The 12,006-nt window shown below is 35.1% G+C and overlaps 1 protein-coding gene across 5 annotated transcripts in view; it reads right to left on the reverse strand.

The window, feature by feature from the left end:
- The window catches only part of map4k5 (mitogen-activated protein kinase kinase kinase kinase 5), a 158,335-nt gene that overhangs the window by 67,442 nt on the left and 78,887 nt on the right, over positions 1–12,006 (reverse strand). For all 5 annotated transcript variants that reach the window (XM_051919940.1, XM_051919942.1, XM_028822350.2 and 2 more), the window contains 6 exons: positions 9,534–9,598; positions 9,083–9,138; positions 6,065–6,112; positions 1,534–1,576; positions 1,377–1,449; positions 809–940 (listed from right to left, as the gene is read on the reverse strand). In XM_051919940.1, coding sequence (XP_051775900.1) covers positions 809–940; positions 1,377–1,449; positions 1,534–1,576; positions 6,065–6,112; positions 9,083–9,138; positions 9,534–9,598 — 417 coding nt within the window. The remainder of the gene's footprint in view (positions 1–808; positions 941–1,376; positions 1,450–1,533; positions 1,577–6,064; positions 6,113–9,082; positions 9,139–9,533; positions 9,599–12,006) is intronic.

Below are 12,006 nucleotides of genomic sequence, written 5' to 3' on the forward strand. Positions count from 1 at the left end.
AATTACATTTGATTAAACTAGAGCATTCATCACAACACTTCACTTGAGAATGTATTTAGTTGTAAATATATAAATGTGTTGCAGGTAACTGTTGCCACATTAATGACTGTATATTCATACTAGGAAGTGCTAGACAACTATGGCAAAGAAGTGCATTATAAAATGACTAATTTTCAGAATTCTCCTGAACCAATTTTTAAATCATAGGGTCCAAATCTAATAACAGCAACACTGGGTGTAATTAACTTTTAAAATGGCGAGTCTTTTGTGGGGAACACTTACAAACCCAAGTCCACATAAATAAACACTTTTAAAGTACAACAAATGCATCATAATCCTATCTATAGTTTGATCAACACCTAAAATTCACCAGTCTATTCTTGATAATAACTTATATGACATCTCATGGGCACAATGTATAGAAACAAAATACTGTATAGAAAAGCCTGTAATGATGCACAAATATTATAATGTTGCTTGTTGCTTGTGTTTGGTCATACAGAGTTCAGTAGTTCTTGGGTTGCTTGAACCTCATGAAAAAATAATTATCATTTGTAGCACATTATTTAAGTCATAATTAAAATTCATCACACTGTAGTATATTTAGTTTTCTGCATATTTAAGTCAATAGGATAAAACATCTTAATCTTCAGAAAAGCTACATTCAAAATTATATGTATTTTCTGATTAATTTAGTATATCACATATTTTTACAACTTAAAAATATATCAATGAAAATTATTATTTTTTTTATAAACATTTGTGTAATTCATTGTATGGAAAAAGAATAAGATTGCAAAACATTTACCTCATTGGGTGAAGTTCAAACATGGGTGGCTGTAGCTCTGCTAGCTCAATAGCTGTAATGCCCACTGCCCAGATATCACATAACTGATTATAGCCACCATTCTTTTCAACAGCAGCTACCTCAGGAGCCATCCTGCAGTATAAAAATACAAAGTTTTAAATGGTTCAAACAGTTCTGTATTTATATAGTAAAATGCTACAGAACACTAACATTTTGGTATTTTGATAACACTAATAATTCTGCATCTTCAATGGAATTCAATAATCTTGACATTTTAAATGTTTCAAAAACATGCCCACATTTTACTTTCCAGCCATGAACTATTCTGTAAATACAGCACAAGTTGGTGGCATTCTTATTGCAAAAAATGAAATAACAAAATGAAATAAATATAATTCCTATCATCAGGCACAATAGGCTTCAGTTCTCCATAAACTTGGGTAAGAATAGAAATGGTCAGAAACTGAATGTATGTATAAACATTTGTAAAAATCCTATACTGTGGGATGTATTATGTGAAGTATAAAAACATTCCAAGTGTACAAATGTACAAAATAACATCAGATACCAGTAAGGTGTTCCAATAAATGACTTCCTCTTTGCAATGGTTGCTGTAATTTTGGCAGCCACTCCAAAGTCAGCTGAAATACAGAATCAAATAGTTAATTTTAATCTCTGTTTAGGACTACATGCAGCCTGTGAACTTAAAAATAACAGCCTCTCACCTAACTTTACATCCCCATTGTCTGATAAGAGTATATTTGCACCCTAAAACAGAAGAAAAAGAACAAAGCACTCATTAATTTTTCATCAAATCATATTATATTCACAAATCAAACTATATTCAAATATCCATATTCTGTAATTATTTAAGATGAAGGGGTAAACTGCATTTTTCTACTTTGTGACAAATGTAAATATTTTGACCTTTTGACTGTGAGACTTTTTAAAATTTAAATAAATGAAAAAAACTTGTAGTGTGTTATGGAACAACAACAATACACTTTATTTTATAGAGTATGGGAAAATTCTATGGTGTAAGGAACACACATTAAATTACAGCTTACGGCTGAGGTATTTTCACAGCATAGTGAAGACTTACTAATTTCATTTCATTACAGACAAAAAGTTTTTTTTTCTATTTCTGGTACTGATATTTTAATAGTGACAAACATTTACTTTAAAAGTAGTGCTGGGAGGTATACCGATTCATACTGAAAACCGTTTTTTATTTTTGTTATGATATGGATTTTTCTTATACCGCAATACCGGTTTAAATAGCCTAAACAACGTTCGGAACGTGGCGCAGCGGGAAACTGTTTAAGGGGGAACTTTTTTCACTGCTACACCGCTAAACACGCATGCAACGGAGTACATGCGTTAGTGGAGGTATTGAGCAGTGAAAATTGACAGAGAACATTCCAAAACTGAAGCTGTAGCAGACGATAAAGTTGAACATAATGACACAGAAGAACTTTTGCCAAAAAAAGAAGCCATGTCTGTTGTCTGGAGATTTTGGTTTTAAAAGGTTGGATGTGGACCAAACAACTATTTAATGCAAATGCTGTTGAGCTAAACTTGTCACTGGAGGCGGTAACACGAGCAATTTGCTGCACCACCTTAGCCACAAACATGCTTTGGAGTACCATGAATGTATGGAACTAAGATTGGCACCTTCCACGTCCTCAGGTAAAACTGAAAAAGCTAGAGGTCACTCGAGTCAGACGTCATTTGTAGACGCATTTGCTAGAGGACTGCCTACGACAAAAAAAGCAAGTGGTGGATCGAGATAACCAACACCATTACAATCCATATAGCTAACGTGTCAGTGGACAGAGATTATTAACATTAACAGAAAGTGTAGTTGGTTTACAAAAAATGTTTACTATTTATTCCTTTTCTAAGACATGTTCAGTGCAATACAACTTTTGACAAGCACCTCTGAATATTTTACTAAGTCTAAATGCCTCTTTGGATGGTTGAAAATAGGTTGTCAAAATTATAGTTTTAAGTTGTTTGCAAAATTTGTTCAATAAAAAAGTTCTATATTTTGACTGCAACTGTCATGCAATGTGATTCCTTCTCTTCATTAGTACCACCCCCTTGAAAACTATCACTTTATGGGGCCATGTAAACCTGTATTAATACTTGTGTGCACATTAAAATGGTTTGTTGTACAATGTACAATGCTCATGACAGTGGAATAGGTTATTCTTTGCCAGTCTACTGCAGTAATTGCAGTGGAAAATGTGGTTAACATCCACTCATGCATGGGGAAAAAAATACCGTTGAATACCGTGAAACAGGTATAATTTTGAAAAATATCATGATATAGAATTTTGGTCATACCATCCAGCCCTATTTAAAAGAAAAAAAAAAAAATAAGGAAAAATGCATATTGTTGATATTTCTCAAGCAAGAGGAATAATCTATACAAACATTACCCTTAACTGTTCCTCAAATGTAAATTATGTGATAATATTTTAATCAAATTAAACTTTTATATTTATATTTTTAAACTTACTCAAAAGTTGTTATTTGCACTAATTTCAACATTTTGGAAACTAATGATTTTGTTTGGTAATATATTTTCTCTTTAGTTTTATAGCTCAAATAATAATATTTAACTATTACCACCCAATTATACAAGGAAAGTCTACAAGTAAAATATTACTCAGTGCCTATAAAAAAAAAAAAAAAAGTATTCAACCCCTTGGAAGTTATCACATTTTTTGTTATATAATATTGAATCTCAGTGGATAAGGATCTCTTTCATGTCAAAATGAAAACAGATATCTGCAAAGTTGGCTAAAATTATTAAAATATAAAACACAATTCACCCTCTTCAAGTCAGTATTTAGTAGATGGCAGCCATGACAACCATGAGTCTATCTGAACAGGTCTCTGTCAGCTTTGCACATCTGGACACTGTCATTTTTCTCCATTCTTATTTGTAAACCTGCTCAAGCTCTGTCATGTGTCATGGGGAATGTGAGTGAATGGCCTTTTTCAAGTCCAATCTCAAATTCACAATTGGATTGAGATCTGGACTTTGACTCAGCCACTCTAGAACATTAACATTGTTGTTTTGGAGCCAATTGTTTGTTTCTTTGACTCTATGCCTGGGGTTGACAATTTGTTTTCCAGCAAGACTTCTCTTAAGGTTTCTTGTAGTCCGAGTCAAGTTTTCCTCCAGGATTTCCCTGTATTTTACTGCAGTTTTTTTCCCTTCTACTCCCATAAGCCTTCCAGGGTCTGACTAAACCACCATCACACTTTATGGTAAGGATGGTATATTTTTGATAATGTGCAGTGTTCGGTTATGCCAAACATGATATTTAGTCTTATGGCCATAAAGTTCAATACTGGTCTTGTTAAATGATAGAAACTTTCCCTTTGTCACTCTCCCATAAAGCTGCGACTGACAAAGAACCCAAGTAACTGTTCTTGTATTCACAGTCTATTCAATTGTAGTCAGTGAGCTTGTAACTCCTTCAAAGTTATCATAGGTCTCTTGGTCTCCTTCATTACTGTTTTTGTACCATCACTCAGTTTTTGAGGGCAGACTGGTCTAAGCAGATTTACAGCTATGCTGTGCTTTTTCCACTCCTTAATGACTGATTTAAACATATACCAAGGGATATTCAGGAACTTGGATAATTTCTTGTATCCATCCTCTAACGTGTGCCTTTCAGTTATCTTTTCACTAAGTTGCCTGGAGCATTCTTTTGTCTTCATAGAGTATATCAGGCCATGATACTGTCTCACCACAAGTTGGCTCTTTCAGATACAGGGCATTTATACTACGGTCAACAGACACCCCTGGACTACAGACAGGTGATTTCAATTGAACTAATTTTATGACTTCTAAAACCAATTGGCTGCACCACTGATCGTTTAGGTGTGTCATATTAAAGGAGCTAAATACTTACAGAATCTGACATTTTGTGTTTTATATTTGTAATTTCTCTAGCTCAACTTCCAGAGATCTGTTTTCACTCTAACATTAATGTGTCTCTCTCTGTTGATCACTGTTGAAATCGTCAAATTAAATTTGATGTGGTTGAATGTTGTATAACAATAAAATATGAAAATGACTAAGAGGTTGAATACTTCTTATAGTGTTAAGGTTTCTAAACTCTTTGGGGCTCCCCCATACGGGACGACACGCTGAAGAGCGTTCCAAAGTGCGATCGACGTGTCTATGGAAGACAGCCTATCGGTTGCTGGGGCAACCGCGGGCTCCCAGCGCTGGAGCAATTCACAGTTAAAACAAATCCGAAAAGACTGCGGTCACGCTATGAGCACCTGCCGTCGATGGGTGATGCAAGGAACATTGTAAATGCAGGGGAAGTATTACTTGGCCACTAACTTGACCACGACCCTGCCTGATTGCCGTGTCTGTGTGAATGGTAGATCCCACTACAATAAATAACCATGCTGTTCCTGTTTCAAGCGGAATAAAGCTGGTTTTGCTAAAGTAGTGAGACTCCGCCTCGTGTTTTGGGGTGCAAGACAGGGACTTAAGAGTGCCTTCTGTGTCCTATATATTTATAATTAATCCTACCTTAGCCAAAAACAGTTTTTTCGCCTAATTATAGTGACTGTCTGCTTTGTCAGCATGGCGCCTTTGAAAATATAAAGGTAAAACTACCTGAAACTAACTAACTAACTAACTAACTAGATAGATAGATACTTTATTAATCCCAAAGGGAAATTCACATACTCCAGCAGCAGCATACTGATAAAAACTATATTAATTAAAGACTGATAAAAACACAGTGCAAGTTAAAAAGTGCAAGGTGGAGAGAGCGAGGCAGGTATAACAGACAGTAACTTTGTATAATGTTACCGTCTACACCACCACCACCACCAGTGGAACTGAAGAGTCGCATAGTGTGGGGGAGGCACAATCTCCTCAGTCTGTCAGTGGAGCAGGACAGTGACAGCAGTCTAGTACAGCAATACTGAACCTAGTCGGATGCTACTTTTTGTTGGTTTAGATATTTTTTTCCATTTAATTACATCTTAATATTTGGTAACTATGAATGAAAAGTATGCATGGGAGGGGAGGAACCAAAACAATCAAAAAGTATTAGTTTATTGTGATTTGTGATTCTGGACACACCTACAAAAATATTTTTGTGCAACACTGATCACCTCTACAGAGTCTGTTGAAAAATTCATTTGAAAATCTTTTGGTACAACACCTAAAACACTTACATAAAATTCAATGTTATATTATTAAGGAGTTACCTTGATGTCGCGGTGCATTTTACCCTTGCTATGCAGATACCCAAGACCCTGAAACAAAAAATAGATTCCCAATATGAAAATGACAAAGAAATAAAAACTCAACAAATCAAATTCCAGAATTTCAAAATAAATTTAAAAAATATTAGAACATGTAGTGGATTTAAAGTTTTAAGCATTATTTTAAATTTCCATACAAATACAGGCAGGTAGCATTTTTTTGGTTCCACTCACAAGGATTACTAATTAAAATTGCTTTAGTTTTAATAAGTATTGTGACTTAAAAAGTGTAGGCCACTTTCATTGCTAAATCAAACTTAGCGTGTGCTATTTAAAGACTGAATATTTTTAGTTAAAATAGAAAACCCAAATGCGATACTGTTACACATTAAATAAGTCAAGGGATACCACTAACAAACAAAGCAATAAATATTTGCAGCGGTAAGTATACACACTCTTTGATTTGGCTAAGTTTAATCACAAAATTATCTTGGGCATACAAACTTGCCTTGGCACAAGACAAAATCTGCTGAGTGGCCCAAGACTGAGGTGTGCCACATGATTTCTAAATAAACACACTTGCCTCTTTATGGCTCCACATTTAAGAAGTGCATTTCTAGAAACAAAAGCTGGTTTGGTCTATTATCAAGGCAGTATATGAAAACAAGGCAGCATTTTGACAGCCTTCCTGCTACAATACATACAGCAGCCATACTCTGTTAAATTGACTACCTTTCCTTTTTTGTCCCACATACTTATGCATGAACACCAAATAAAATACTGAGTGCCAGTATTTATGTTTTTAATTAATGCGAAAGGCTGCTAATCATTACATTAGGGCAGGTGTAGTATTCTGAAAACACCATCTGCTTCAGAGTTTAGCTAAAATAATTGCAGTAATGGCCACAAAACTAACAAGTAGTCCTGTGATATTAACTGGCAAAAAACAGCCAGCAGAATATTTTAAAAAGAAGAGGAAGTATTTTATTTCCTATATGGGCTATATATATATATATATATATATATATATATATATATATATATATATATATATATAAAAATAAGTTGGTTAGTACTTTCAGCTTTTCACTACATGGAGTTACTTGACAAAGGTAGGTAACAGCATACTGCACTCATGTAAAGGAAGCTCAGGAGGGTATTTTAAAGAACTAGAACTGTATTTCAAATATTGTGTAAGAACATTGTGGAGCCACCCAAAACAACAATGAGCTGGCTTAACAAGAAGAAACCAAGAAAAATATATAAGAATTGAAAATTACATCATATCAACCAGATGCACATGGCTTCAACAAAATTCTCATGACAATGAAAATGCAACACAAAGCATAAAATTACAAAGGTTCAGTTGAACTTTTTCTTTTCCATAGATGAATTCTATCTCTTGACTTAGATCTGTTTCCATCTTATAGAAAAAGGCACATAACGTTTGAATTCTAGTCTTTCACTTTATATGTTCAAGATGGGCAAGTCCATCCAGTTCTTTAGCTAATTATTAAGCATCTCATGTTTACACTGTAGTGTTTTTTTTTGTTTACAGCTAGTCTCTGTGCTGTGTGCGTGTGAGTGCCTGCGTGTGAAAGACGTTCACTTTCTTACTAGAATTAGGATGAGAAACTCATAATAGCCAGGCAATATCCTTCACAAGGATAACCTTTCAATTACAGTGACACCAATACCATAATACATCCGCTGGCTTTGTCCTGTCTTTTAAATTATAATTAATAGTTCTTGGTATCAAAGTGGGTGTACTTATGGTTCTTGTGCAAGCAATACTTTATTCTATTTCTTGGTTGGTTTCCCCAGACATATGAAAGAATCTTCAGCATGATTTCTTTCTTTTATTTCAGAAGCTTATCTCCTTCTACGCCATGATCGTATCTTCTGGTTGCAGTTCCTCTTAGAGGTTTTTACACACGCAGTTTCCTTACTTGCTAGCAAATTTACATCTTCTAAGCAACTGGTGATCAGTCAATTACTGTTTTCAGCATGACAAACGCATGGCCTCTCATTTACGGTCTTCCTCTCTTCGGGCACTTGCTATCTTAGCCATATTTTGACTAATGCCACCCCCCATTCAAGTCCTGTTAACAGATGGCATTCCATTTTTTCCAGACCAGCCCCAGTACTCTTTTGGATTAGAAGGGATTGCTCCAACTTCAGTTTAGTCACCCTATAAGTACTAGGGTCTCTGCTATACAGCAGATGTTATGGTTAGGTCAAGCAGTAAGCCTGATGGAGGAGGCAATGAGTTAGGATCTTACAAGTGTTTTTAAAGCTTCTGTCCCTCAGCGTTGTCAGTCCTTGAATTATAGCCATTTGTTCAAATTCGGGTTTCCATCTTATATCTCTTAGAGCTATCCCTGAGGGTTACTTGGTATGTGATAGATCATCTTATCTGATAAAGTACAGAGCCCGCATTCTATAGAGGGGCCTTTATCATTCAATCTGATCATTTTAGCTGTCATTATGAGTGTCTGGCCCTGGTTTTTAAGACAGGACTTGCGATCTAGCCGTAAAAAAGAATGGATAATGTCAGTCTGCCCTACAGTATTCTCTACTAAAAATTAGGTAACTGAAGGGGATGTCAATATTTTTAAGACAATTTATAATCTATATACAAAATATGAACGTGTCTATCACAACAAAACTACACTAGGTGATGTTTCATTTTTTTCATTAATATTAAAATAAAATTTTTTAATAAATATAAAATTATGCAAAAAGACTTAACCAAAAGTCAAGATCTTCTTACTCTTTACATGGTATGAGTTAGAGAGCTATTGCTTCTTCAGATTTTACTAGATGTCATAAATTTAACATTTTACAAATAGCTATGAAGGCAAAACTCAATGTCTAAAACAAAGACCATTTTTAATCTACATATTTGAACGAAAATATTCATATGGTAAAATTTATCAATATTTAATTAATCTGTATGACCCAATATCTGAGCTTTGTAAAACTTCACTAGATCACTACTACCAAACAATTTTAGCTCACCTGCAATGTTTCCCTGGAGACATAAGCAATTTGATGCTCAGCAAGTGGACCAGTCACTAAAAACAAATTAAAAATGAAAAAAAGTAAAGTATATTTTAATGCTAGTGTAATATGACACTTCATAAACAAAAGTTTCTAACTTAAAATACAGAACAAGTATGTAGACTACTGCACAATTTTAACCCTTTTATTCACAGGTGGAGAGTTTCTGAACATCACTTTAATAAAAACAAGTAAGGACATGAGGTTTGAAGAATTTGTTTTTTGGGAGAATACTTTACAGCATAACATGATTAAGTATGCAGCTACATATACATACTATGTAGAAAAAAGAATATCCATGTAAATATTAATTAGCATTGAAATGAACCACATTTTCTCAGAATTACTTAAAGCATAGTGCAAGTGGTTGAGAGTGATTACAAATTATAAAAATGAGATGACATTTTACCATGGTATATGTCCTGTAGAGATCCACCACCGCAATATTCCATGCAGATCCAGAGCTTCTCCCGACTAATGGTTGTGGGGATAAAATATTAAAGATATTACTTTTACTTTTTTAAAATAGCAGTATGTTTTTTATGATGCAGAATTTACATAGAAATAGCACAAGCAGTTGTAAGTTAGACTAGAAAAGATCATCAAAGGTTCTCCTTTCATATTATGTGCTCTCTTACATTATGTTCCATGTTGTAGAAAATAGAGTGGGTTAGAGCAGGTGGTCAGCAAAGTCAGTCTTGAAGGGCTACAGGTGTTTGTTCCAATCCAACTGCTTAATTAGAAACCAATCCTTGTCAATAAAACATCTTAATGTTTTAATTCTCCAATGCCTTAATGTATGGTCATTCTTTTATCATATTTTTTTTCTTTTGTAAGGATATCCTCCTGTGGTGGGCTGGCGCCCTGCCCGGGGTTTGTTTCCTGCCTTGCGCCCTGTGTTGGCTGGGATTGGCTCCAGCAGACCCCCGTGACCCTGTAGTTAGGATATAGCGGGTTGGATAATGGCTGGATGGATATCCTCCAAATGAAATGCTGTTTGTAGCTCATACCTTAAAAGAAGTAACTGGCTTCTCATTCAGAAGTTGGTTTGGAACAAATAGCTGCAACCATTATAGCCCTCCAGGACTAATTTGGATTAGAAGACTCAATTTCCATTATGGGAGGAGAGCCCAGGAGAAGACTTAGAAGGAAGGCTTAGATCTACAGCATAACTAGGAGTCATTGAGGAGAATTCTAATTTGGAATCCTTATAGCAGACATATGTTGAAGTTTGACATCCTGGGGCAAGTCTAATGCAAGGCCAATTTGCTACAAGGGATCTTTTAAGTTAACAGGTGACTTAGAGCAAGGTCTCGCTGACAGGAAGAAGAGAAGTCAATGCAAGGTGGACATGCAAGGTGGACATGGAATATAAGAATGAAGTGCTTTTACACCAAGCTCACCACCAAGCAATGAAGACTTCTTTTTGCCAGAGTGTCCAAAATGTATTGCAAGAGGTCAGATGACAAAACTATAAAGGCAGGCACTGCGTTTTGGCCTGATTTACACTGGTACCAAGTACGCTTACATGTGTCCTTGCGTTTGAACATGGGTTGACTATGGACAAACCATGATGAGCATAGAAATCAGGCAAGACTTTCCTCCCAGTCACACACCTCCAGGTATTTCTGTCACTCTTATGTAAGCATCAAAGTCTCCCAGTATGACCACAGAGTCAGTAAAGGGCACCCTTTCAAGCAACAAATCCAATGTCTTTTTAAAAAAAAAAAACCTGAATACTCCGAATAGATGTTAGGTGCATATAGTTATGTGAAAAAGTAAGTAAGTTTTAGTTTTTCTTACATGTCAAGATTTAATTTTCATTTAACCATTAACTGTAGATTAAAGTGATATAAAATAACACACATCATGTCAATTTACATTTTGTAGTCCATTGTATAATTTAAACTAACATAAATGCAAATTATGCATGCAGAAAAAAAACAAGTGCACCCCTACATTTATCATTACCTCAAATAGCTACATTTAGAATCAGGTGCATCAGATCAGTTGCAAATGATTACAACATCATTACAGATGATATTGGAGAAACTTGTCTTATTTAAAGTTCAGACATTTAGTTTGGTTTGCGTTATCACCATGCCTAGTTTGAAAAGCTCTCTGAGGCCTTCAGAAAGAAGGTTATAGATACCTCCGAGTCTGGGAAGGAATTAAAAATTATCTTCAAACAACTGGAAATCAACCATTCCACTGTCTGGAAGATCATCTACAAGTGGGGAAGACTTCAAACTAGGGCAGAGAATATTGAGAATTAAGAATATGACACAGATTTCTTGACAGCTTTTTGTTTATACAAAAAGACAAGTAAAAGAAAGTGACTTTAGAACTGGAATCATTCTCTGAATGTTGTTCAGAGATTGTAGTTGTTAGGGTAAAGTGCAAAAAATAAATTTCCCTATGGGGCTCACTGAAGTGTAAACTCAGGATAACAAATTAGGACAAATAAAAAGTGCCTACTGAAAAATGTCTTGTATCCCTGAAAAAAACCAAAAAGTATCTAATTGGAAAACAACCAAATCAAACTAGAGGCGATTTTAATGTCCTTTAATGTTTTATTTTTTCTGCTTTTTTTTTGTAAAGAATACAAACCTGTCTATAGTCTTTGGCTTGGGGTATGCCCTTTGGCATTTTACAATGCTTCCGCCCCACACTAAAGACCCTCTCTGATGTGACGCTTTTAGCAGGGATGGAGAGATATTTTCTTGTCCTGTAATTGGCACATGCTCCCAACCAGATTACTGAGCTTTGGAAAATTTTCTTTGTGACACTTCTACTGCTGAAGGGGTTCACTGTGTGGGTCTGGAAAAATGACACAGCTATTGTTACCTGCTTTTTTGCCACAGTTTCAGGGCTACCTCTAG

Source organism: Erpetoichthys calabaricus, chromosome 16, assembly GCF_900747795.2.
Source record: "Erpetoichthys calabaricus chromosome 16, fErpCal1.3, whole genome shotgun sequence".
Taxonomy (NCBI): Eukaryota; Metazoa; Chordata; class Cladistia; order Polypteriformes; family Polypteridae; genus Erpetoichthys; species Erpetoichthys calabaricus.